The 26,401-nt window shown below is 44.7% G+C and overlaps 1 protein-coding gene across 8 annotated transcripts in view; it reads left to right on the top strand.

The window, feature by feature from the left end:
• MTSS1 (MTSS I-BAR domain containing 1) overlaps positions 1–26,401 on the top strand; it is a 250,529-nt gene that overhangs the window by 48,233 nt on the left and 175,895 nt on the right. For all 8 annotated transcript variants that reach the window (XM_077493314.1, XM_077493311.1, XM_077493315.1 and 5 more), the window contains exons 2-3: positions 9,776–9,837; positions 21,047–21,120. In XM_077493314.1, the coding sequence (XP_077349440.1) occupies positions 9,776–9,837; positions 21,047–21,120 (136 nt within the window). The remainder of the gene's footprint in view (positions 1–9,775; positions 9,838–21,046; positions 21,121–26,401) is intronic.

The following is a 26,401-nucleotide window of genomic DNA, read 5'->3' as shown; positions in this document are numbered from 1 at the left end:
AATGTCATATACCGGTACTTATATTTTACCCAGTGAAAGACAGTAGAAAATATTTATGATTTATATAAAGGACTGTCTAATGAGAATTCCTCCTTATTGTTCCTGATTCCGATCTAAGCTTTTGATATGCTAAAGAGGGGGAGATGTTCTATTATCCCAACACACTTCTTGTTCTAGGGCGGCCACCCTGTTGCTCCATAGATGCAGTAGGATGATTAGTGAACGTTGTCACCCTAGTACAGGAAATGTGTTACTGGCAGGATCACCAGGTGAAATTAAAGGCATAAAAGCCTGTAAAGAAAACGGCCACCACATCTAAACTGGAAATCTGTAACGCTGATAGTGTTACAGATGAGGTAGGTGAGGTTGAAAAAAGACTGCATGCCATTGCTGAGCCTGTCAGGACCCCCAGGTCCTTTTCCATCCTAGATTCCCCCAGAGGTTCTCCCCCCAGTGTATAGATTTCATTAATTTTTGCCACCAAAATGCATTATTTTACATTTTTTTTACATTAAAGTGGGGTTCCACCCTCATGAGAACCTTTCCTCCTTCCGGTGTCACATTTGGCACCTTTCGGGGGGAGGGGAGTGCAGATACCTGTCTAAGACAGGTATTTGCACCCACTTCCAGGCATAGACTCCCACTGTCCCACCGTGCTGTCTGCTGGGACACACACGAGTCCCAGAGACAGTGCGGACCATTCCTAGTGCGCTGCGCGACTCGCGCATGCGCAGTAGGGAACCAGGTAGTGACGCCGCAATGCTTCACTTCCTGATTCCCTCACCTAGAATGGCGGTGGCAGCAGCCGAAACCCGAGCAATCGATCAGTCACGGCTGCCGACATCGCTGGACCCTGAGACAGGTGAATGTCCATTTATTAAAAGTCAGCAGCTGTAGTATTTATAGCCGATTGCTTTTAATAATTTTTTTTGCAGGTGGAATCCCTCTTTAAACCTCATTTGCCATGTTTGCTATTTGTTCAGATCTTTTTGCAAGGTTTCCACATCCTGCAGAGAAGTTATTACCCTGCTTAGCTTAGTATCGTCGGCAAATACGGAGATTGAACTGTTTACCCCATCCTTCAGGTCGTTTATGAACAAATTAAACAGGATTGATCCCAGCACAGAACCCTGTGGGACCCCACTACCCACCCCTGACCGTTCCGAGTACTCCCCATTTATCACCACCCTCTGAACTCGCCCTTGTGGCCAGTTTTCAATCCATTTACTCACCCTATGGTCCATGCCAACGGACCTTATTTTGTACAGTAAACGTTTATGGGGAACATTGTCAAATGCTTTTGCAAAATCCAGATACACCACGTCTACGGGCCTTCCTTTATCTAGATGGCAACTCACCGCCTTAAGAAGGAAGGTTAATGGATTGGTTTGGCAAGAACGATTCTTCATGAATCTATGCTGATTACTGCTAATGATACCGTTCTCATTACTAAAATCTTGTATATAATCCCTTATCATCCCCTCCAGGAGTTTACATACTATTGATGTTAGGCTAACTGGTCTGTAATTCCCAGGGATGTATTTTGGGCCCTTTTTAAATATTGGTGCTACATTGGCTTTTCTCCAATCTGCTAGTACCATTCCAGTCAGTAGACTGTCAGTAAAAATTAGGAACAATGGTCTGGCAATTACTTGACTGAGTTCCCTAAATACCCTCAGATGCAATCCATCTGGTCCTGGTGATTTATTAATGTTAAGTTTCCCAAGTCTAATTTTAATTCTGTCCTCTGTTAACCATGGATGTGCTTCCTGTGGAGAAGAATAAATTCAATACCTTCGCCATCTCCCCATCCTTTGTAACCAGATGTTCTTCCTCATCCTTTATGGGGCCAATACGGTCTGTCCTTCCTATTTTTTATTTTTTACTGTTTACATACTTAAAGAATTTCTTTCATCTCCTCCGCTATGTGTCTTTCGTGTTCTATCTCAGCCGCCCTAATCGCATCCTTACTTTTCTTGTTGCATTCTTTATAAAGTCTGAATGCTGATGATGATCCCTCATTCTTGTATTTTTTTTTTTTTTGAAGGCCTTCTCCTTTGCTTTTATATGCATTTTTACATTGGCGTTAAGCCATCCAAGACTTTTGTTTGCTCGTTTAAATTTATTACCCAATGGGATGGATTGGCTAATGCCCTTATTTAATATGCTATTAAAGCAAACCCATCTCTCCTCTGTGTTCTTTGTTCCTAAGATTTTATCCCAATTTATGCTTTCTAGTAAGGTTCGTAGTTTAGGGAAGTTGGCTCTTTTTGAAATTCAGTGTCTTTTGTATTCCCCTTATTTTTTCTATTTGTGTGATTTATACTGAAGCCAATTGACCCGTGATCGCCGTTTCCTAAATCGCGACGTATTTCAACATCCGTGATCAGTAGATCCAGTAATGGTTTATTTCTGGTTGGTGCATCTACCATCTGAACCGTGAAATTGTCCTGCTTAGGAAGTGACAAGCCTTAAGCCGCGTACACACGGACGGACTGTATGGCCTACTTAGTCCGTCGAAACACATTTCAGCGGACAGTCCGCTCGTGTGTGGGCTTCAGCGGACTTTTTCAGCGTGCAGTCTGGCGTACTAAGTATTTCGGATTTTTCGAAATTCTGTCCATCATACTTTGGTTTCAGCGGACAGTCCGCTCGTCAGTAGGCTAGTTCGACGGACTAAGAATGGCGCATGCTCAGAAAGGATTTACACGGCGAAAGGTTGCATTGCTGTGTATTGGACTTCCTATTTCTAGTCCCGTCGTACGTGCTGTACACGTCATCGCGCAAGCTTTCGACGGACTGTTTGTGCATCCGTGTGTGGTCAAGTCCGTTCATTCGAAAGTATGACGGACTGTCCGTCGGATTGTATGACGGACTAAGTAGGCCATACAGTCCGCCCGTGTGTACGCGGCTTTAGACGAATGCGTGGTTCCCTCTGCCCAGTCTTTGTCTGGATAATTAAAATCCCCCATTATGATAACACTTCCCATCCTTGCTGCTAATCCGATTTTGTGATAGGAGAGCCATCTCCCCTCCTCCCTCAGGTTAGGGGGTCTGTTCCCAGTATTTTCCCATTTTAGGAATTTAATGTACTAAATTCAAATACACTGGGCACTTTGCAAATGCAGTTTCTCCAGAGCTTAGTAAATGAGGTAAAGCTTTGCTTTTGCAAAGAATAGCCAATCACATGCAAGGAGAAAAAAAAACAGCATTTTTGCTTGCACATGATTGGATGAAGGAAGTCAGCAGAGCTCTCCTTCATTTAATAAGCTCTAGAGCAATTGCAGAGTGTTTGCTTTTAGTAAATCAACCCCATTGTGGGTTTTTCTTGCATTGAGCAGCACAGTGGTTAAGTGGTTAGCACTTCCACCTAACGCCACAACCAGCTTGGAGTTTGCATGTTTTCCTTGTACCTCTGTGGGCTTCCTCCTAGTACTTTGGTTTCCTCCCACATTCCAAATTATATGCTGGTAGGTAAATTGGCCCCAGTATGTGTATGTATAAATGTGACCTAGGCCTCATGTACACTGCTGCTGGTAATTGGACATGTAGGAGCAGTTGGGCGTTTTTGTTTTTTTCAGCTGTCCCTGAACTCTCCTCTGTTATCTTATCTGTCCATGTACACAGAGGGTCCTTTATAGTCTTCCAAGCAGTTGAGGTTAGAAGTATTTTTTGGAAAGCAGAAAAATGCGGTCAGAACTGATGTTCAGAAGCATTTGAAACGCCAGACGCCTGTAACAGCTTGTAAATGCGGTAACTCGCGTTTAGCAAAGTTTTTTTTAAATTTTTAACTATTTAAAAGAGCGAAAAAAAAACCTAAACGCGGCAAAATTGACTTTTTTTAAATGGTTACTATGTGTCAAGTTAAATCGTTCATGGAGAGGTTGTAAAACGTCCCGTGTACATGAAGCCTTAGGGGCCTTCAATTATAAGCTCCTTGAGGGCAGGGACTGATGTGAATATATACTAAATATGTAAAGTGATATGTAAATTGTCAGTGCTATATAAATACCTGTAAAAAATAAAAATACTTTAACTGCTTGCCGATCGCCTCATGTACATATACTGCGGGGCGGTGACTCCCACAGGCAGAATCGCATACAGGTACGTGATTCTGCACTTCCGCCGGCAACCCGCTCCCGCTGTAATTGGAACAGCGGGAGCCAATCAACGAGTCTGCCAGAAGCAATGTCTGCCGGGAAACGCAATCGTTCCTGACAGAGGCAGAATGGCGGTCTGCCTATGTCAACAAGGCAGATCGCTGTTCTGTGACAAGGGGAGAACAGATCTTGTGTTTCTGATAAGCAGGAACAGATCTCTATCTTCCCACAGTTAGAAAACACTCCTTTGGGACATATTTGATCACCCCCCCCCCCCCCCCGATGTTAACCCCTTCCACGCCAGTGTCATTAGTACAGTCCCTCAAAAAAAGTGGCACTTTGTGTCTGATTTGTCCGCCTCAATGTCGCAGTCCTGCTATAAGTCGCTGATCACCATTACTAGTGAAAAAATAAATAAAAATGCCATAAAAATATCCCATAGTTTGAAGACGCAATAATTTTTGCACAAACCAATTAATATATGCTTATTGGGATTTTTTTTTTTTTTTTACCAAAAATAGGTAGCAGAATACATATCGGCCTAAATTTATGAAGAAATTTTTTTTTAGTATTTATTTTATTGAATGTGTTTTAGCCCAGGTTCACACTGACTGCAGGAAGCAAATCGTGCACATTCAGCTGAACTTGCATGATTTCATTCCCACATGTCAGTCCTAAATTCGGGGGCAATTTCAGAGACATCTAGTCATCTATGTGGGTTTCTGCATAGATTTCAATGGAAATCGCACCCTGAAATCGCCAGAAGTAGTACAGAAACTACTTTTGGGAATCGATTTGGATGCTGCCATTACCAACAATTGCCGCAGATTTGGCATGCAATTTGACATGTCAAATTGCATCAATGTGAACCCGGGCTTATAGTAAAAAGTTATATATATATATATATATAGAAAAAAAAATTGTAGGTCTTATTTTGTTTATAGCGCAAAAAATAAAATCCGCGAGGTGATCAAATACCACCAAGAAGCTCTATTTGGGGGGGGGGAACAAATATTATTTGTGTACAGTGTCGCACGACCGCGCAATTGTCAGTTAAAGTAACGCAGTGCCATATCTCAAAAAATTTCCTGGTCATGAAAGGGGGGGGGGGGAGTACTTGGGGTAAATCTTCTGGAACTGAAGTGGTTAAAGCGGGATTCCACCCTAAAGTGGAACCTCCGCTGATCGGATCCCTCCCCCCCTCCGGTGTCACAATTGACACCTTTCAGGGGGGAGGGGGGGTGGAGATACCTGTCAAAGACAGGTATTTTCACCCACTTCCGGGCATAGACTCCCGTGGGAGTCTACGCCATTTCCTGCCCTGCCGCGCTGTCTGCTGGGACACACACGGGTCCCAGTGACAGCGCGGAGATTTCCTATTGCGCGGCTCGCGCATGCGCAGTAGGGAACCGGGAAGTGAAGCCGATTCGCTTCACTTCCTGATTCCCTCACCTAGAATGGTGACTACAGCAGCCGAGAGCCGAGCGATCGATCGGCCTCGGCTGCCGGCATCGCTGGAACCCGGGACAGGTGAGTGTCCATTTATTAAAAGTCAGCAGCTGTAGTATTTATAGCTGCTGGCTTTTAATATATATATATATATTTTTTTTTGGTGGAATCCCTCTTTAAAGTAAGACAAAACGTATTATTATTATTTTTTGGATAGAGTGAAGATGGATCAGAACATCTGTCGGTTTTTATTGCTGTCTGTGCCCCTGCTAAGAATCACCCACTCTATTTGTCCCATTTACCATTTTCATTGAATGTAAAAGAAAACTCCAAATTTTGGGTTGTACCCAGAAAAGTAAGAGGGGAAACCTTCCAATGGGGACACTAGTTCTGGTGATCCGGGGGTCCCCAAGTAATTCTCTTAATTAGCAGGGACTTCCCCTCACTTCCTGTTTGATAGTTGACAGGAAGTGAAGGGAAATCATCAACAATGGGACACAGATGGCAAAAATTGTGAGGGGTTATAACCCTCCCATACTCTCTCCAAAAAAAAAAAAAAAAAACACATTTGCCTATAGTTCTACTTTAATTCTTCCACCCTCATGGTTTTAGTGTTGAAGAGGCTCATAAATGGTAACCGTAAAATGTCTATTTTCAGATGTATTGGCTGCTGGTCCTGCGGGATTCATCCAATCCTGGCTAAGTTATTTTATATTCGGTGTGAAAACCTTTCTTGCAAGGGTTGGAATATCCATCTCGTCTTTGAGAACCCGTGTTGACATGATTGTTTCTATGGTTCAGTGACAGCGGTTAAACAGCTGTACAGGTGCTGTGTACCAGAACGATCGACTGCTGTATTGACTCAGACCTCGGAACTCGATAGAAACTTGCAAAGCCTTAAAGTGGTCTGAACAAACTACAGCCTTTGGGAGTAGCTGCGTGCGAGGGCGAGACGGGTGTTTATTTGCACCTGTTCTGGCGAAAATATTTTTCTTCGCAGTAGAAACGCCAAGCTTGACACCCACCTAATTATAAATTGGGGTGTCAATACATGGCCTGTGTATTGGTATGTAATATGATGTAATAGGACAAAATAGACGTTTTTACTTTCCTAGCAGTTGTGTGGCCTTTAGGAAGGGGGTGGGGGGGTCTGTATTTTAGAGCACAATGCCAGGCAACAAATAATAAACGCACAACAAACTAGTAACACCAAAAAGGCTGTTCTGTTGAACTTAAGAGGAAGTAACCTGATGGGTTTCACTTCCTCTTTATTTCCCTGCAAAGGTAAAGCATAATGGGCTACTATGCACTGCAAAGTAGACCATTATGTGTCACTTACCTGAAAACAAAGCCTGCAATGTCACCGCTGTCCCCACTAGCAGCGAACGTCCGTCTTCACCCCTCCTCCTTCTGGGGCCGTGAACTTCGGCTTTGTGACTGGCCGGAGTCGCGTGATGTCACTCCTGCGCATGCGAGTGAGAGCCACCAGTCACGGCATGACCCCCTTTAGAAACCGCACAATCTGCCCTTTCTAAAGTGTGCATGCGTCATAGACATCGGAGCACGGCGTTATTGTAAATCTTGCCTAAACCGTGGAGGTTTAGGAGATATTTCCAGCACCTACAGGTAAGCCTTAAAGCGGCAGTAAACCCGCACATTTTTTTTTTTTTTTTAAACCTGCAAAGCAAAAGGCATAATGAGCTAGTATGCACCGCATACTAGCTCATCATGAAATACTTACCTTAGAACGAGGCCCCGACATCTGGCCCGATCCACGCCGAGGGAGCTGACATGCTCCCTCGGCGTTTCTTCCGGGTATCGCGGCTCCGGTGCTGTGAGTGGCCGGAGCCGCAATATCGTCACTCCCGCGCATGCGCACGGGAGATTTCAGTCCGGCCGGTCGGCCGCTGCCAGATTTTGACGGCGAGAACCCCCTTGTGCGCATGCGCCGCTGCAGTCAGCGGCGAATACCGAGGGGAATATCTCCTAAACCGTACAGGTTTAGGAGATATTTTTTTTACCTACAGGTAAGCCTTATTATAGGCTTTCCTGTAGGTAAAAGTAAAAAATGTGGGTATAGAACCACTTTAATATAAGCTTACCTGTAGGTAAAAGTGGTTGTACAGGGTGCACCTGTGCTCATAATACAGAGGAGCTTCAGGGAGAAGTTCCTCTGTATTATGAGCACAGGTGATATAATGCGGGCAGAATTACAAAGAGCTCCTCACACGTGGGCTCAAGTTTCTGCTCTTTAACCTCCTCTCTGATGCATCACCAATCAGATTCAACTTGTGATTGTAAACGTTCACCTTGTAAAACAGCTCATTCTGCTTTTCTTTTCAAACCGGAACATTTGTGTACATATATTTAAAAAAAAAAAAAACATTATAAATATCCCCCCCCCCCCTTTTTGTTAATAAGTGATCACATAATCTCTGCTTTAAGCTGCATAATGAGCTGAGGGAGGAGAAACAGCAGCACACCGATCTTCCCAGTGAATGGCCGTGCGGGGTAGGGTGTGTCAGGACAAGTCTTATCATTGGAGGAGAGCAGGCTGAGTTCTCAGCACAGCTAGAGAACTGACTACACTGTGCTCTCGTATCTAGTGTGGTCAGATTTAGCTAGGAAAGCAGAGGGACTGACAGATTTCACACAACGGAAGCAACACAAAGAACAGGAGACTTTTTCATACAAGTACATGGTACAGCAGCCACATATTAGGAATGTGAAATGTTGGGTTTACATATTCTTTAACAGCTTGCTGTGACTGTATGCTGTAAATATAAGGCGGCTCCCAAGGGCAGGCACATGCGCCACTGGCGACCCGCTCCCCCTGTGATTTGGGACTGGCGGAAAACGCTGATCAGTCAGGACACATGAAGAACGGCGGTCTGCCTATGTTTAAAAAAAAAAAAGGCAGATCGCCGTTCTGTGAGAAGTGAAGGTTGTGATCCTGTGTTCCTACATAGCAGGAACACTTATCTTTTCCTTCCCATAGTACAAGCACCCCCCCCCCCCCCCCACAGTTACCTAGCACTCCCCGTAGGCACACATTGAACCCCCTTTGATTGCCCTTGATGTTAACCCCTTCCCTGCCAGTGTCATCAGTACAGTGACGGTGCATATTTTTAGCATTGGTGACTGGTCCCAAAAAAGTGTCGTTGTCCGATTTTGTCCGCTGCAATGTCGCAGTCCTGCTATAAGTCGCTGATCGCCGCCATTAATCAATATATGCTTATTGTTTTTTTTTTTCTTTTTATTTATGAAAAATATGTAGCAGAATACTGGATTAAGGAATTCGATTTTTTTTTTTCCTTTTTTTTTTTTTTTTATTGGGTATGTTTTATAGGAAAAAGTAAAAAAAAAATTTTTTTTTTTTTTTTTTCTAAATTGTCTTTTTTTTTTTTTTTTTTTACAGTGCAAACAATAAAAACTTAAGAAATCAAATACCACCAAAAGAAAGCTCTATTTGTGGGGGAAAAAGGGACATCAGTTTTTTTTTGGGTACAGCGCTGCACGACCGCGCAATTGTCAGTTAAAATAATGTAGTGCCGTATCGCAAAAAATGGCCTCGTCGTAAAGGGGGGGGGGGGGGGGGTAAAACTTCTGGAGGGCAAGTGGTTAAGACAGGTGTAAATTAGATTGGTGACCTCCCAGTGCTGGCACTAGGCTACATAAAACCTTTCTACATGTGACAACATGCCGCCTGCAGTGGGTATGTTTGGAATAAGATAGGAAAGAAAGGGCTTCTCAGGTTTTCTATTGCAGAAGAGGTGTTCCCAGACAAACGAGAGCCGGTTGGCTGTGCTAAGCTTTGTACACATTGCAAAACTCAAAAAAATTAAAGAAAGTTTGGCCTGAAGTGTATAATTGACTTGGAAAAAGTGAATGAATTTTTCAGACTTGGGTGATCCACCATCTGTACAATGAGATGACGAAATGATTTTGACGCCTATTCATGATATCGTCTTGTCAGTTGGAACCAGTGTTGGTGAATAGGTATTAGTGCCGTTGTAATTAAGATTTTCTGTCCTCAGTATATTGTCTTTTTATATTGTTTCCTTTTTCCAATAAATAAAAGTAATAAAACTCCAAGCCCTGTGGAAGATTCGGAGGCTTCATCGGAGGACCTCCACATGTTGCTCTTGTAGGCCTCTCTTGTATATACCATGGAATATTTGTAATGGGAACCCATTGTAACACCGGGCTTGTTTTACCTTTTACAGGCAAGTTATCCCGTGTGGGAAGATTTCATCAACAAAGCAGGAAAATTACAGTCTCAGCTCCGGTGAGTGATTAAAGTGTCAAACCCACATCATAAAAAAAAAAAAAAAACTATCAAATTGTGTATTGCATGCTGTTTATACTCACTCAGTCACTATGAGATTTGTTTTCTGTATTCTGCAAAAAACCTGGTTGATCCTGCTGCTCTCTATCTCCCCTTTTCTGTCCATGTCCCCAATTCAGCTATGGATTTTGCAGAGCATTGTTGGCAGCTCTGCACATGCTCAGTTTTCACTGAGTATCTAGGCTGAGCATTTCCTCTCTATCACATCTGAGCCACCCATGTGACTATAGAGTCACACATGTGGGCGTATACACAATGGTAAATGACAGCCCCTCCCTCCTCCAGCTAAACCCAACGGGGGCGGGATATTACATGTAGATTGATGGAGGCTTCACCTCCTCTTATTCTAAGACACAGGCTGGAGGGGCGTGACACAGCTTGTGACTGGCAGAAATCCACCCACACCATGTTATTGCCAAAAAATAAAAAATAAAGATTTTATTTCAAATATTTTGTATGACCATTCAAAACTGTTTTATTGATTTCTAAGGGCTGTTTTATTTATTTTTGAACATGTGACCATTAGCAGAGGACTAGAAGCTCCTCCTGCCAATTTTTTTTACTATAGACAGGCTGGGAAAGATCTGGGTAGTGTGAAAGCTGTATATCGATTAGGAAAAAGGTACTTAGATTTTTTAATTAAAATAATTACAGTGCCATCGTCCACATACAGAAATAGAAGGGACAATGTGTGTTTAGTACCACTTTAGGATTCTACTTTGCGTGTAAGGACAGCATAAAGGTAGGAATTGGAACTTTTAAAACTATCTAATGGGTGATAAGGAGAGGAAAGAATGGTGTCAACTATATACATTGTATTGTCAAAAATATTGGGACACCTGCCTTTACACGCACATGAACTTTAAGGGCATCCCAGTCTTAGTCCATAGGGGTCAATATTGCATTGGCCCACCCCTTGCAGCTATAATGGCTTCAAGTCTCCTGGGAATACTGTCCACAAGGTTTAGGAGTGTGTCTTTCGGAGCATTTGACCTTTCTTCCAGGAGCCCATTTGTGAGGCCAGGCACTGTTGTGGAAGAGAAGGCCTGGGTCAGTCTCTGCTCTAATTCATCCCAGAGGTGTTCTATCGGGTTGAGGTTAGAACACTGTGCAGGCCAGTCAGTTTCTCCACCCCAAACTCGCTCATCCATGTCCTTATGGACTTTGCTTAGTGCACAGTCATGTTGGAATAGAAAGGGCACATCCCCAAACTATTCCTACAAGGTTGGGGCATGAAAATGTCCAAAATGTCTTGGTATGCTGACCCCTTAAGACAGGGCTCGACAAAACCCGGGCGCCCGGTCGCATTTGCGACTAGAATTCCAGACCTGGCGCCTGGGGCAGCACAGCTGGGGGTATGCTGTCTCCGCGGCCCCCCCCCCCCGGCGCGATTGCGTCGGGCCGCGCCGCCGCCGGCCGGTAATTTAGCCCCCGGCTTTGAGGCCTTCTACGATCCTATGGTTCCTTCTGTAATCTGGCGCCCTCTTGTGGTGGCCGTTGGAATTACAACCAGCAATGCTAATGGATGCAATGCTAATTTTCCCTGCCTGCCAGCCTATCTTCCTTCCCTTTACTCAGAACCCCTAAAAATTATATATATATTTTATTCTAACACCCTAGAGAATAAAATGGTGGTCGTTGCAATACTGTCTGTCACACCGTATTTGCACAGCGGACTTACAAGCGCACTTTTTTGGGGAAAATGTATTTAATAAAAAAAAAAAAATAAGACAACAGTAAAGTTATCCCAATTTTTTTTTATATTGTGAAAGATAATGTTGCGTAGAGTAAATCGATACCAAACATGTCATGCTTCAAAATTGCGCCCGCTCATCGAATGGCGACAAACTTTTACCCTTTAAAATCTCCATAGGCGACATTTAAAAAATTCTACAGGTTGCACTTTTTAAGTTACAGAGGAGGTCTCTGTATTTTTTTTTTATTTTAACTTTTATTTTTATTTTTTTCACTGTTCTTTAAAAAAAAAAAAATGTGTCACTTTTGTTCCTATTACAAGGAATGTAAAAATCCCTTGTAATAGAAAAAAGCATGACAGGTCCTCTTGTATATGAGATCTGGGGTCAGAGAGACCTCACATCTCAATTTACACTAAAATGCAATTTAAAAAAAAAATTGTCATTTGAAAAAAATAAATAAAATGTCCCTCTAAGAGCTATGGGGGGCAATGACTTGGAGACAGGTGAGGGGCTTGGGGCTATCTTCCCCTCACTTGTCTCCATGTCAGGCCAGGGACAGGTCCGGATCGCCGTCACGGACCTGGCTCCTAACTTTTTTAGCTGGCTCCTAGATTCCAAGCAAATTTGTCAACCCCTGCCTTAAGAGTTCTTTTCACTGGAACTAAGGGGCCAAGCCCAACCCCTGAAAATCAACCCCACACCATAATCCCCCCTCCACCAAATGATTTGGACCAGTGAACAAAGCAAGATCCATAAAGACATGGATCAGTGCCTGACCTCACAAATACGCTTCTGGGAGAATGGTCAAACGTTCCCATAGACACGCTCCTAAACCTTGTGGACAGCCTTTCCAGAAGAAATGAAGCTGTTATCACTGCAAAGAGTAGGCTAACTCAATATTGAACCCTACTGACCAAGACAGGGTTGCCATTAAATTTGATGTGCGTGTAAAGGCAGGCGTTTCAATACTTTTGACAATATAATGTACAGTGCCTTGAAAAAAGTATTCATACCCCTTGAAATTTTCCACATTTTGTCATGTTACAACCAAAATTGGAAATGTATTTTATTGGGATTTTATGTGATAGACCAACACAAAGTGGCACCTAATTGTGAAGTGGGGGGAAAATGATAAATGGGTTTTCAATTTTTTTTTTTTTACAAATATCTGAAAAGTGTGGCATGCATTTGTATTCAGTCCCCTTTACTCTGATACTCCTATTTAAAATCTAGTGGAACCAGTTGCCTTCAGAAGTCACCTAATTAGTAAATAGAGTCCATCTGTGTGTAATTTAATCTCATTATAAATACAGCTGTTCTGTGAAGTCCTTGCATCTTGAAGACCAAGGAACACACCAGACAGTTCAGGGATAAAGTTGTGGAGAAGTTTAAAGCAGGGTTAGGTTATAAAGAAATATCCCAAGCTTTGAACTTCACAGAACACTGTTCAATCCATCTATATAAAAAAAAAAATATTTAAACATGCGTGCTAGCATGCCCCGGGGGCCCTTGGCTTTATCTCGGCCATCTACGCATCTTTGAGTGGACGCCCGTCATCTGCATCCCTCTCCTGTATCTCTCAATGGGAGCGGGACCTCCAGTCCCCAACAGATATGGAGGACTGGAGTAAGGCTTGGAAAACAGTTGCAAAAATTACTTTTAATACAAATGCGCTCAAAAATAAGGTTCTTTTTAGGTGGTACTGGGTCCCTGCCTGGGTCGCCCATGTTTACCTGGGGAGTAGTGACAGATGCTTTCGGAACTGTGGGCAAAGGGGAGATGTCTTGCATGCCTGGTGGTCCTGCACGAGGCTGGTTTGGTTCTGGTCCAGGGTTTTAGGCCTGCTCCAGACCCTCTTCCATATAATGGTCCACAGGGATTGCATTGGCTCTCTCCCGGCATATATGCATCCCAGCAAAAGCTGGCTACTTAACTTTTTATTTCTGCTAAATGGCCCATAGCCCAGGCCTGGAAGACACCGCACGTTGCCTTTTAAGGGGTGAACTCGTGTATATATATGACTGCCTTGATGCTCCACGAGCAGACTTTTCGCCTTACATTCCGCTCGTGTGTACACGGCGTTAGTCTGCAAAAGACTTGAGACCGGGGCGGAAGTTCACCTTCCAACATGACAACGACCCTAAACATACAGCCAGAGCTTCAATGGAATGGTTTAGATCAAAGCATATTCATGTGTTAGAATGGCCCAGTCAAAGTCCAGACCCAAATCCAATAGAGAATCCGTAGCAAATTTAAAAATTGCTGTTGAGATGCTCTCCATTCAATCGGACAGAGCTTGAGCTATTTTGCAAAGAAGAATGGGGAAAAAATTCCACTCTAGATGTGCAAAGCTGGTAGAGACATCCCCAGAAAGACTTGCAGCTGTAATTGCAGTGAAAGGCGGTTCTACAAAGTATTGACTCAGGGGGGCGCTATACAAATACACCCCACACTTTTCACATATTTATTTGTAAAAACTTTTGATAACCATTTATCATTTTCCTTCCACTTCACAATTATGTGCCACTTTGTGTTGGTCTATCACATACAATCCCAATAAAATACATTTAGGTTTTTGGTTGTAACATGAGAAAATGTGGAAACCTTCAAGGGGTATGAATACTTTTTCAAGGCACTGTATTTGCAGGTACTTGCCATTTAAGATGCACAAGAACCATCGATCTGTCCCAGTCCAATGGTCTACAGGGAGGTGTCTTCTCACCTATCCCCAGTGACGCAGCTGCATGTCTTAGTCTAGCCTAAGACCCCTTTCAAACCAGGGTGTTTTGCAGGCGCTATAGCGTTAGAAATAGCGCCTATAATCCGCCCTAAAAAAGCTGCATCCGAGGGCTTTCACACTACAGCGGTGCGCTGGCAGGATGTCAGGGAAAAGTCCTGCCAGCAGCTTCTTTGGAGCGGTGTGTTTACCGCTCCTCCACCGCTGCTCCCTATTGAAATTAATGGGGCAGCGCTGTAATACTGCCGGCAAAACGCCGCTATTGCGGCATATTGCTGGCGGTTTTAACCCTTTCTCGGCTGCTAGCGGGGGGTAAGAGCGCCCCGCTAGCGGCCGAAATGCGCCGCAAATCCGGTGGTAAAAGGCTGCTAAAAATAGCTGCGTTTTACCACAGACGCAATGGGCGGTGTGGTGTGAAAGGGGTCTAAAGGTAATCGGGCGAATAGTTGATGCTCACGTCCAGGTCCCACCCCATTGGATCAACCCTCACTGCGTTTCATTTAAAAAAAATAAATAAATGATGTATACGTATCTTTGCATCTAGATGTGTTCATAGTATGTAATCTGTCTATGGACAAGCAACATTCTGTTTTTGCTAAACTGCACACAGATAAACGCACTGTGAGAATGTTGCAAAAAAAGAATCATCATATGCATTCTATGTGTTTAGAAATGTCCTAAATACACACATATAATCACAGGTTTATCCCCTCCATTGAGGCATTAGTCCCGGCACTAAGAAGAATCTTTTATTTTGTCCATTATGCGCATAGTACGATTTCACTGGAGAGCCGTGACAATTTGTCAATGAAAATCCCAGTCAATGCTTTCTGAAACTGGGTTGCAGTGAGGCGGGGGAGGGGGGGGGGAGAGAGCTGACGTCTTTCATGCGCAGTCCGCTCTGCACGGCTATTCCTCAGCTTCCAAGAGATGAATCTGTTGCCATAGCAACACAAGAGCTGGGTAGCGCAGGCTGGCTTCATCTAAGAAGGAGCGAAGTGAGCAAAGGCTACCCAGATATAGCCGCCAATTTCCTGTGTGCGCACCAAGGCTGATGTACTTCTGTTTGGGGACAACAAAGAGGATCGGCTCCTGCAGAGTTATTGTTGAGGAAGGCTTCGTGACGAGACAAATGCTTTTGACTTGTGTCTTTTAAGAGTATTAGAAGTCCTCTGTAGAGTAGAGAGCAGGATTTTTTCTTCATTTGTAGAGCATAGACCAATTCTGCAATAATTTTATACTGTATATGGAGGGTTCTTTTCCTTCCCTGACATCCGGTAGCCTACTGTCTACTGCAACCTTTCTCAGCCTGGGTTCCTCCAAAGGTTGATGGGGGTTTCTTGAGCTGTGGTTGATTGACCTCCCATTTGATGGTACCTTCAAAGTATCAGGACTAATGCATGGGTTTCTTCCAGAGGTTGCTTGGGGTTCCTTGAGCTGTGGTTGATTAACTTCTCATTTGATGGTGGTTTCATAGTATCAGGACCAATGCCTGGGTTCCTCCAGAGGTTAATGGGGGGGTTCCTTGAGCTGTGGTTGATTGACCTTCCATTTGGTGGTGCCTTCATAGTATCGGGACAATGCCAGGGTTCCTCTCAAGGTTGATGGGGTTCATTGAGCTGTGGTTGATTGATCTCGCGTTTGATGGTGCCTGCACATAGTATCAGGACCAATACCACTTGGCAAAGCTGGCAGTATGGCGCCACTTATCTTTTTAACCGCCTGTAGAAGTGGCATTCTGACCACCACTGTAAGGGTTGCATTCTTCCTCCTAATAATAATTAATGGCCTCTACCCTCAATTAATTGGCTTTATAAGGCTTTCCTGAGAACTGGAAATTATTTCCGGGGTTCCTGTGTGGTAAAAAGATTGAGAGAGCCTGGTCTAGTGCAACCCTTCTCAACCTTTTTAACACGGTGGAACCCTTAAAATAAAGTTCAGGTCTCGGAACCCTCAACAATAATTGCTGTACCAGCAGCTTATTAGTGTGGTGGTCAGTGGCCAGAATGCCCCTTACATTGGTGGTCAGTGGCCAGAATACCCCTTACATTGGTGGTCAGTGGGAAGAATGTTCCTTACATTGGTGGTCAGTGGGAAGAATGCCCCTTACATTGGTGGTCAGTGGCCAGAATGCCCCTTACATTGGTGGTCAGTGGGAAGAATGTTCCTTACATTGGTGGTCAGTGGCCAGAATGCCCCTTACATTGGTGGTCAGTGGGAAGAATGTTCCTTAAATTGGTGGTCAGTGGGAAGAATATTCCTTAAATTGGTGGTCAGTAGGACGAATGTTCCTTTTTATATTGATTATCAGTGGGAAAAATGTCCGTCCATCCGACCCCCGCCCCCCAACAAGATATATAAGATTGTATCAGGGCTATGGAGTTTTTAGAGGGGTGCTGTGATAGTTTCAGGAAGGTATGTAAAGCACAGAGAGTCAGTGATGACATTGCTGAATGTAAAATAAGGTACATAATGGCAAGAGTTAACAGGGCAGTATGGGTTTTCGTGTTTTTTTTTTTTGTTCTTTTTTTTTTTTAGATTCATACTTCCCTCGGTGGGTGGAGCATCAAACTGATGCTGCAGCTGTCCCCTGGCATCTCTGCACTGAGAACCGAGCCGCCAAACACGGCCGATGGCTCGGTTCTCACTCCTCCCAGAGTGGAGAGATGCTGCCGGTCAGTCAGCGTCTCTCCTGCTCTGATCCTCCACGCTCATTTGATCGATGAGCTGGGGAGGGGCGGGGAGTGGCAATGTCAGCTGACTGCCATCAATCAAGGCAGCTGGCGGATCTAGATTCAGAGGGAAGTTGTGATGACGCGGGGCCTCGACTGATGGCAGTGACGTCAGCGGAGAGCGAACTTCAGACCTTTCTCCGCTGAAAACTGGTCACAGGAGTGCAAAACGAATTACACTTCTGTGACCCTTAGGAAAAGCCAAGCAAGCTCAGGCTGGACTTCTCCTTTTTTTTTATATATATAAAAATGTAATTAGCTTGTTGATGAGATGGGTAATGGAAGAAGCAGGGAAGGCAAAACGTAAGCAGATTAAACTTCAGCTTTAAAGCTGCTCCAAGTTTAGGATTGCCACCTGGCCGATGCTTTACCAGCCTGTCTGGTAAAAATGGGTTTCGTGGTGGTGGTGTTTGTAAGGAGGAGATGAGGCCGGTCATTTTTTATTTTTATTTTAAAGGGGCAGTCCACCATATATGAACTGGAATGTGGATTGCTAGCAGGTACAGTCCGGTTAGGATGATTTCAATAGATGGATTGTTCTGAACATACCGGGGCTCTTGGTTACAGAATGCCAATGGTAACCATTAGAATTTAGGGGAACGGGGAGGGTCTGTCCTGCAGCTGAGAATGCTAGATGTCTAGTTGTTGTCTTGAGCCTCTAAGGGTCGGATCACACAGGGGCGACCCGTCAGGCGACTTAGCCACCTGACAAGTCGTGTCCCGCTCTATGCAATGGAACCGTTCTAATCGGAGCAACTCAAGTCGCTCCGACTTAGAAAAAGGTTCCTGTACGACTTTTGGGGCGACTTGCATTGACTTCTATACAGAAGTCATTTCACAAGCCGCCGCTAAAGTCGGATCCCGGTCGCCTGAGGCAGTCGCGCTGCAAGTCGTGCTGCCTCAGTGTGAACGGGCTCTAACCCAAAAAGTGAGAAGTCCTTTATTTGTATGCTTGTTCAGTACTGAACTGAGAAGGCAGCCAGGCAAGTAGCATTTTTATGAAGGATCTATAAGCAGGCGGTGAAGCCACATTGAATGGTTCCATTACACTTGCTTGTAGCAATGTACTGGGCTTGTGTTGGCTGTAAATGCCAGTGTATATGGTGCTCTTAAAGGATACCTGATCTTATGGAATACTTAGGAACATCTTTCTGACCTTTCCTTAACCCCTTGCTTACTGGGCACTTAAACCCCCCCCCCCCCCCCCCCCCCCCCCCCCGTCCAGACCATTTTTCAGCTTTCAGCGCTGTCGCAATTTGAATGACAATTACGCGGTCATACAACACTGTACCCCAATAAATTTTTATAATTTTTTTCCCACAAATAGAGCTCTCTTTTGGTGGTATTTGATCACCTCTGCGCTTTTTATTTTTTGTTTAAAAAAAAAATACCAAATAAAAAAAAAATTATTTATATTTCTAGATTTCGTTATAAAATTTTGCAAACGGGTAATTTTTCTCCTTCATTGATGTACACTGATGAGGCAGCACTGATGGGCACTGATGGGTGGCAATAATGGGCACTGATCAGTTGCACTGATAGGCAGCACTGATTGGCACCACTGGTGGGCATTGATAGGTGACACTAATGGGAAATAATAGGTGGCACTGGTCGGCATTGATGGCACTGGTGGGCATTGATAGGTGGGCACTGGCAGGTGGCACTGGCAGGGGATACTGGTGGGCACAGATGAGGCATAATTGCCTCTACCTCTTCAGGACCGATGTCCTTTGCAGATAAGGTGGTTTACCAAGCTTTTGTTAATATTGTGAAAAGCTGTCATTGGCTGAAAGCTGATCACGTGGTAAGAGGCCGGGAACGCCCCCTTACTCGGATCTGTGATCACCCGAGTCTCGGTGACTCGTGATCACAGCGCGCGTCCTGCAGGGGGCGCGCAGAGCAAAGGGGAGGCTGTCATATGAAATTCAGGTCCGCGCTGTGGCCGTCATTCGGCTTTAGCGCAAGTGGTTAAAGTTGAACTGTAGACAAAACTTGCCCGGTACACACAATGAGATTATCGGACGAATGATCGTCCGTTTATTTATTTATTTATTTTTTTTGCATGCTAATCTCAGATCGAATCTGATGAGTTTACTAAAGTTACGAAAATTCCCATACAACAGAAAAAAAAATTTGGAAGTGATGTCATGTGTTGTAATGCATTTGTATTGCATTTTCGAACGATAGCTGTAATGATTAAACAAAAATCGTATGATCTGGCATTGTGCAAATTTTTTTTCCCGTGCATGTCCGATAGAATAATATCAGATGAACTGTCGTGATTGGCTCACGAAAGCTATGTACTAACAATATGATTATCGTACGATCGATTCAAAAGCGGTATTTTCCATACGATTTTCTGATCGTTTGTACGAGGGCTTATGGGAGAGTTATAACCCCTGTCAGATTTTTGTTTCCCCATCTGTGTCCTATTGCGGAAATTTCCCTTCACCTCCTGTCCTATAGCCAAATGGGAAGTGAGAGGAAATCCCTGCAAATTAAGGGAACTCCCTGAGGTCCCCCGGGGCACCAGAACTAAGTGTCCCCATTGGAAGATTCCCCCCTGGGGACAACCCAAAATTTGGGATTTTCTTTTACTTTCACTGACTGGTAAACGGGACAAAGAGAGGGGGTGAATCTCCCTAACGGGGACACAGACGGCAATAAGAACTGACAAATGTTCTAATCTATCTCCACTCTAACCGAAGCAGAAAAACGTTTTTGCCTTTTAGTTATACTTCAACTGTTTCGGAGAACCTAAAACTGAAAAAACTATTTAAAATGGTTCTGTATACCCAGTAAAGTGACTGGCCTCAGGCGATGCACAGAGCTGAAACAAACACTCCTACATCAGTTGTACCTGTTTATCTGCGGTCTTTTCTTCTCTACCTCTGTTTAAAGTTCACAATTTATTGGACCCGTTTCACACTGGAGCGGGCGAGCGTTGACAGTAAAATGCTGCTAGTTTTAGCAGCACTTTACTATCATTTTAGCGGTGCTATTCAGCCACTAGTAGGGCTCATTTAACCCCCGCTAGCAGCCGAATAAAGGGTTAAATGCGTCTGTGTAGCGCACCACTGCCAAAACGCCTTGCAGTTCTTTTCCGGAGCTGAAGTGATTAAAGCGGAGTTCCACCCAAAAAGTGTAGCTGCTGATTTTTAATAATCGGACACTCACCTGTCCCACAGTCCAGCGATAGTGCTGGCATTGCAAGTGTGGGCGCGCGAGGCCAGGTTGCGCATTATGAATGGCCGGGCAGTCTTCTGGGACCTGTGACGCATCCCAGAAGATTGCAGGGAGAGGGAGAGAAAGTGGGGGAGCTGGGTGCCCCGTGGGGTGTCCCGCGATCCATCCGCGGGGTGGGAGCGGGGTGTCCCGCGATCCATCCGCGGGGTGGGAGCGGGGTGTCCCGCGATCCATCCGCGGGGTGGGAGCGGGGTGTCCCGCGATCCATCCGCGGGGTGGGAGCGGGGTGTCCCGCGATCCATCCGCGGGGTGGGAGCGGGGTGTCCCACGATCCATCCGCGGGGTGGGAGTGGGGTGTCCCACGATCCATCCCCGGGGGGTTGGTGTGAGCGGGATGTCATATGATGGGCACAGTGGCTGCAATTTATGATTATTTTATTTTTTGCGCCCCCACCCAAAAAAAAATTTGAGCACCAGCCGCTACTGGATGGAAGGGTTCAGCCCCCTGACCACCATCTTTGCACAGGGGAGGACAGATTGTGTGGAGACTATATATAGGAATCTGTGTATTCTGGGGGTACCCCAGCTTCTCGCATTGGCCACATGGGGGCCGCTCTGGGTACCGGCCACAAGCCGTTTTGTAATTTCTTGGCTTTCTGCATTATTCAGTGTGATTTTTTTTATTTTAATTTTTTTGGAATAAACGGGTAGCCGCCTTTGTGTTGCACCTGCATACAAGAGCCGTACATTCTCCATGGTGAAGGTTGCAATCTAACTCATTGTTGCTTCTTCTGCAGGACTACAGTGGTGGCAGCTGCTGCCTTCCTGGATGCCTTCCAGAAAGTGGCTGACATGGCAACCAACACTCGGGGTAAGCGGACAATTCACTTCCAGCAGATTTTACTGTTAACACTTTTCTATCCGCAGCGCTCAAGTCAAATGCCTTCTGTTTTGTATGGAGAATGGCCGGATTTGCTCACTACACGGTGGTTTGGGTTCTCACTGCACTGGGGGCTGTCATGTTGTCATATATTCCTAAAAATGCAGCTTATAGTGGAGTGACTATCCTCACACAGATGAAACAAATCCTCCTACATAGGTTGTACCCGTTTATCTGCAGTCTTCTCTTATCTACAGCAATTAACAGTCCAGCATTTATACAGCTTGTCTGAGCTTTCAGAAATCGGGGGGACCGGGAGCTGATGTTCCACATTGCAGAGCTGTTTGGATGTAAAGGGACCCCCCCCCACACAGGAACAGAGCTGAAGCCGTCAATGACGGGCTGTGTGCTGGAGCTCCCTCCTCTGTCACCTTTTTTTCTCTTGGTGTCAGCAAAACTCATCAGAAGTGACTCGTTCTGATGGCAGAGGAATGAAGCAGTGGACAGAAATCCACTGCAGGTTCCCGCATCGCACCCGACTCGCACAGCTGTTCACACTGCGCTATGCGAACTGTGGGGTGTGTCAATACATTGTTAATGACACCCCCATTTCAGCTCGTATATCGCACTGAGAACTGACAGTTTGGACATGAATCAGTGTTCACACACATGCGATCCGATTCTGGCGCGGACCAAAAAAAAAGGGTCCTGTGTGAGTTTGGTCTGAATGCGATATCAGCCATACAATTTCACATGTGATTCGCAGTGCAATGTCCGAGCGATGCAATCTCTCACCACACAGCAGTGTGAACCGGCCCTTAGTCCCGGTTCACACCAGTGAGCTGTGTGATATCACATGTGATTTGCACCGCAGTGTAAATCACATGCGATGTCCGTGCAATGCGATTTCAGCCATACAGATTGTATGGCGGAATTTGCATCACATTCAGACCAAACGCGCACAGGTCCCGTGTTTTTTTTTTTTTTTTTTTTTTTTTTTTTTTTGGTCCGCATCAGAATCGGATTGCATAAGTGTTCACACCCATGCATTCCGATTCATGTCCAAACTGACAGTTTGCACTGCGATATGCAAACTGATTTGGGGCTGTCATCGACTTTCTATTGACACTCCCAGCATTTCGCATAGTACAGTGTGATGTGCGAGTCGGGTGCGATGTGGGAACCCGCAGTGGATTCCCAGGGTGTGAACTGAAGTGTTCTGGACTGAGACAAGTACACACTATAGGAGGATATACTTTGTTCATGTTTCATGTCACAACCACGTTACACTGAGCATGTCTGCTCACATTTCTCTCCAGTGATTACATTATTGAGGGTTCTCTGGGATTTCCTTTCCCTGGTATCAGCATTGGGATGGTTCTCTATTTTCCATGTCATGATGGTATTTTTATGTACTTTATACTGTTCTTGGATGTTTACTCTCTGGTTATATTCTGGTTGTATATTTTCTAATGTAGTAAATGCGGGCAGATCGCAGCATCAAAAGGTTTTTGGAGGAGGCTGAGAGCAATAGAAGGAGCTAAAGCGATATTAAAACCAAACATGTAATATATTGCAGCTTAGTAATCATTAGATGTGGTGGCTGCATTGGTTTTTTTTCCTTTTTTTTTTTTTAGGCTTTTTTTTTTTTAGGCTTTTTTTTCCTGGTGATCTGGCCAGTAACACACCTCCTGCGTTAGAGTGCCAACACTCTGGATGAAGGAGCACAGGGGGCACCTTTTGTGTAGCAGCATTGTCAGTCTGTGGGGAGGGTAGTGTTAGATGTACTAGCAGACTTACATACACTAAAAAAAAACTCAAAAACCTTAGTGTTGCCCGCTGGAGCTCAGCAGTTGGGGTGCTGGCATCTTTCGCTGGCATATTTCGCTCATCCAGTGCCAACGTGTATAGAGAATGTGGAAAGCTGCTCACCCAGTACACGAGAGCGTAGGTAATGGCCTCAGCCAGTGCTGCTTCCCTGGCCACACCCACTGACTCATTTTGCCCCGCCCACTGGCGGTTTCCTAGTCCTGTCGCCCCGCCCACTGGCGGGAGTTTCCTAGTCCTGTCGCCCCGCCCACTGGCGGGAGTTTCCTAGTCCTGTCGCCCCGCCCACTGGCGGGAGTTTCCTAGTCCTGTCGCCCCGCCCACTGGCGGGAGTTTCCTAGTCCTGTCGCCCCGCCCACTGGCGGGGAGTTTCCTAGTCCTGTCGCCCCGCCCACTGGCGGGGAGTTTGCTAGTCCTGTCGCCCCGCCCACTGGGGGGGAGTTTCCTAGTCCTGTCGCCCCGCCCACTGGGGGGGGGAGTTTCCTAGTCCTGTTGCCCCGCCCACTGGGGGGGGGGGTTCCTAGTCCTGTCGCCCCGCCCACTGGGGGGGGGGAGTTTCCTAGTCCTGTCGCCCCGCCCACTGGGGGGGGGGTTTCCTAGTCCTGTCGCCCCGCCCACTGGGGGGGGTTTCCTAGTCCTGTCGCCCCGCCCACTGGGGGGGGGAGTTTCCTAGTCGTAGTAGTAGTAAGTAGTTACAGCAGTTTTTTTTTTTTTTTTTTTTGGGATAAAGGATTTACATGAATGAAAGCTGATCATTGTAAGCACCCCTGTCGGTGGTAAATGGTTTGTCTCATCACTGTAACTGATATTGATTTGCAGGACAGCTTGATCTGTAGAACAGACTCGCTGGCCAGATCACCAGGTGAAAATAAAGGAAAGCAAAAAAAGAAAACTAATGCAGCCACCACCTTGAAGAATTGATGAGCTGCAATACAACAAGGTTGATTTAAGGCCCTTTCACACTGATATGTTTTTTCCTGTGTTTGTACTTTGCAAGAAACAATGTTTCCCTCTTGGGACTTTTTACACCACTGCGTTACAGGTGCGATGCGTTTTGAAAACTGCACCAAAAACACAGCTTCTTATTGAAATGAATGTAAATGTTGGAAAAAATGCACCACAATTTGCGTTTTTTGGTGCATTTTTAAATTGCATATCCATTAAAACGCACGTCTGAAACACAGCAAAATATGCGTAGAACTCAATCTGCTTCCAGGGTGTGTGTGTTTTTTTTTTTTTTTTTTTTTTTTTTTTTTTTGGGCAAACTTTAATTGAACAAGCTGAAGTTAAAAGCTGATTGTTTTCTATGCAGAGCTGCACCAGATTCTGCACCCTCCAGGTTTAGTAAATCTGCCCCAATTAGGCCGGGTTCACATATATGCGACTGCTTTTTACACCTGAGCCAGAGCCAGAAATGCACAGGACCCTTTTCAAAGCCGCACCACAGCCGCCCCGCATGTGAGCCGGCCATATTGAGAGCCGATCACATTCATGTTATGCAAATTGGATACGATTAACCACTTCCGGACCACCGCACGCCAATGTACGTCCCTACTCTAGGGACGCATGTCGTTATGGTAGCGGCTAGCTGCCATAATCCCGGTATCCCTGTGTTCGGCCAGCGGTCCGGTACAAGAAAAAAAGTGGTCTCTGTGGTGGATTCGCTGCAAGATCACTTTTATCTATGGCGGGAGAGGTGCCCCCCTCCCTCCGCGATCCGGTGCCCTCCGTTGCTTACCAGAGCCATCGGCACTGACGGAGGCTATTGCACCTGTCCCCTGGGCTGACATGGAGACGAGGGGAAGATGGGGCCCCCGCCCGTCTCCATGACACTGCAGGGCGGAAGAGACGTCATAACGTCACTTCCACCAATAGCTCTTAAAGGGGCATTTTATTTATTTATTCATTTATTTGTTATTGCTTTTTAGGGTAAATATGAGATCTGAATCTTTTTGACCCCACATATTTAAGAGGACCTGTCATGCATTTTTTCTATTACAAGGGATGTTTACATTCCTTGTAATAGGAATAAAAGTAACAGGATTTATTTTTATACTGTTTAAAAAAAGTAAAAGGTAATAAGAAGAATTATTATTATTTTTTTTTTTAAATGCTCCCCGGTCCGATTAGCTCGCGTGCAGCAGCGAACGCATCCGTGAGTAGCGCCCGCATATGAAAACGGTGTTCAAACCACACATGTGATGTTTCACCGCGATCGGTAGAGCGAGAGCAATAATTCTAGCCCTAGACCTTCTCTGTTACTTAAAACGTGCAACTGGTAGAATTTTTTAAATGTCGCCTGTGGAGATTTTTAAGGGTAAAAGTTTGTCACCATTCCACGAGCGGGCGCAATTTTTAAGTGTGACTTGTTGGGTATCAATTTACTCGGCGTAACATTATCTTTCACAATATAAAAAAAAAAATTGGGCTAATTTTACTGTTGTCTTATTTTTTTTATTCAAAAAAAGTGTATTTTTTTTATTTTTTTTAAAGTGCGCTTGTAAGACTGCTGAGCAAATACGGTGTGACAGAAAGTATTGCAACGACCCCCATTTTATTCTCCAGGGTGTTAGAAAAAAAATTTTATAATGTTTGGGGGTTCTAAGTAATTTTATAGCAAAAAAAAAAAATGTTTTTAACTTGTAAACAGCAAATCTAAAAAAAGAAGCCCGGTCTTAAAGGGGTTGTAAAGGTTCGTTTTTTATTTTCTAAATAGGTTCCTGTAAGCTAGTGCATTGTTGGTTCACTTACCTTTTCCTTCGATTTCCCTTCTAAATGTTTTTTTTTTTTTCTTTGATTTCTTTGTCTGAATTTCTCACTTCCTGTTCCTCCTCAGTAAGCTGTTCAGTAAGCTGTTCTGGCTGACTAACCACCACTCGGATGATGGTGTGAAGTTTACTGAGGAGAAACAGGAAGTGAGATATTCAGACAAAGAAAAAAAACATTTAGAAGGGAAATCGAAGGAAAAGGTAAGTGAACCAACAATGCACTAGCTTAGAGGAACCTATGTAGAAAATAAAAAAACGAACCTTTACAACCCCTTTAAAGTTGTTAAAAACACATCCAATTCGCATATATGTGAACCCAGTCTAAATGTTTGCTTTGGGGTTTAAGAATACATACGTCAACAGAATTTGGTGGCATTTAAAAAATAAAAATAAAAAATTAAATGAAAATACATGAAAAAAACGAAATCCTCCCCCATGACCTCGGCTACATTCAGAAAATATGGCTCCTATCTTGACACCCTGAAAGTATTGTGAAAGACCTGCTAAGAGATTGAAACATAGATGAAATCAGACCCCACGCAGGCGCGGTAAGGTTCACTGATTCTTCTTGTTGCATTAAGCTTTCATCTTCTGTAGCAGCGGAGCTCAGCTGTGAGATAATATATCACTTGGAGGGTTTGGCAGTAGCCAGAGGCTCCCTGACTGAGCCCGCTAGT

The sequence above is a fragment of the Lithobates pipiens genome, unplaced genomic scaffold (assembly GCF_037356315.1).
Source record: "Lithobates pipiens isolate NorthernLeopardFrog02 unplaced genomic scaffold, aLitPip1_a1.2 Scaffold_19, whole genome shotgun sequence".
Classification (NCBI taxonomy): domain Eukaryota; kingdom Metazoa; phylum Chordata; class Amphibia; order Anura; family Ranidae; genus Lithobates; species Lithobates pipiens.
This window is presented reverse-complemented; position numbering and strand designations above follow the sequence as displayed.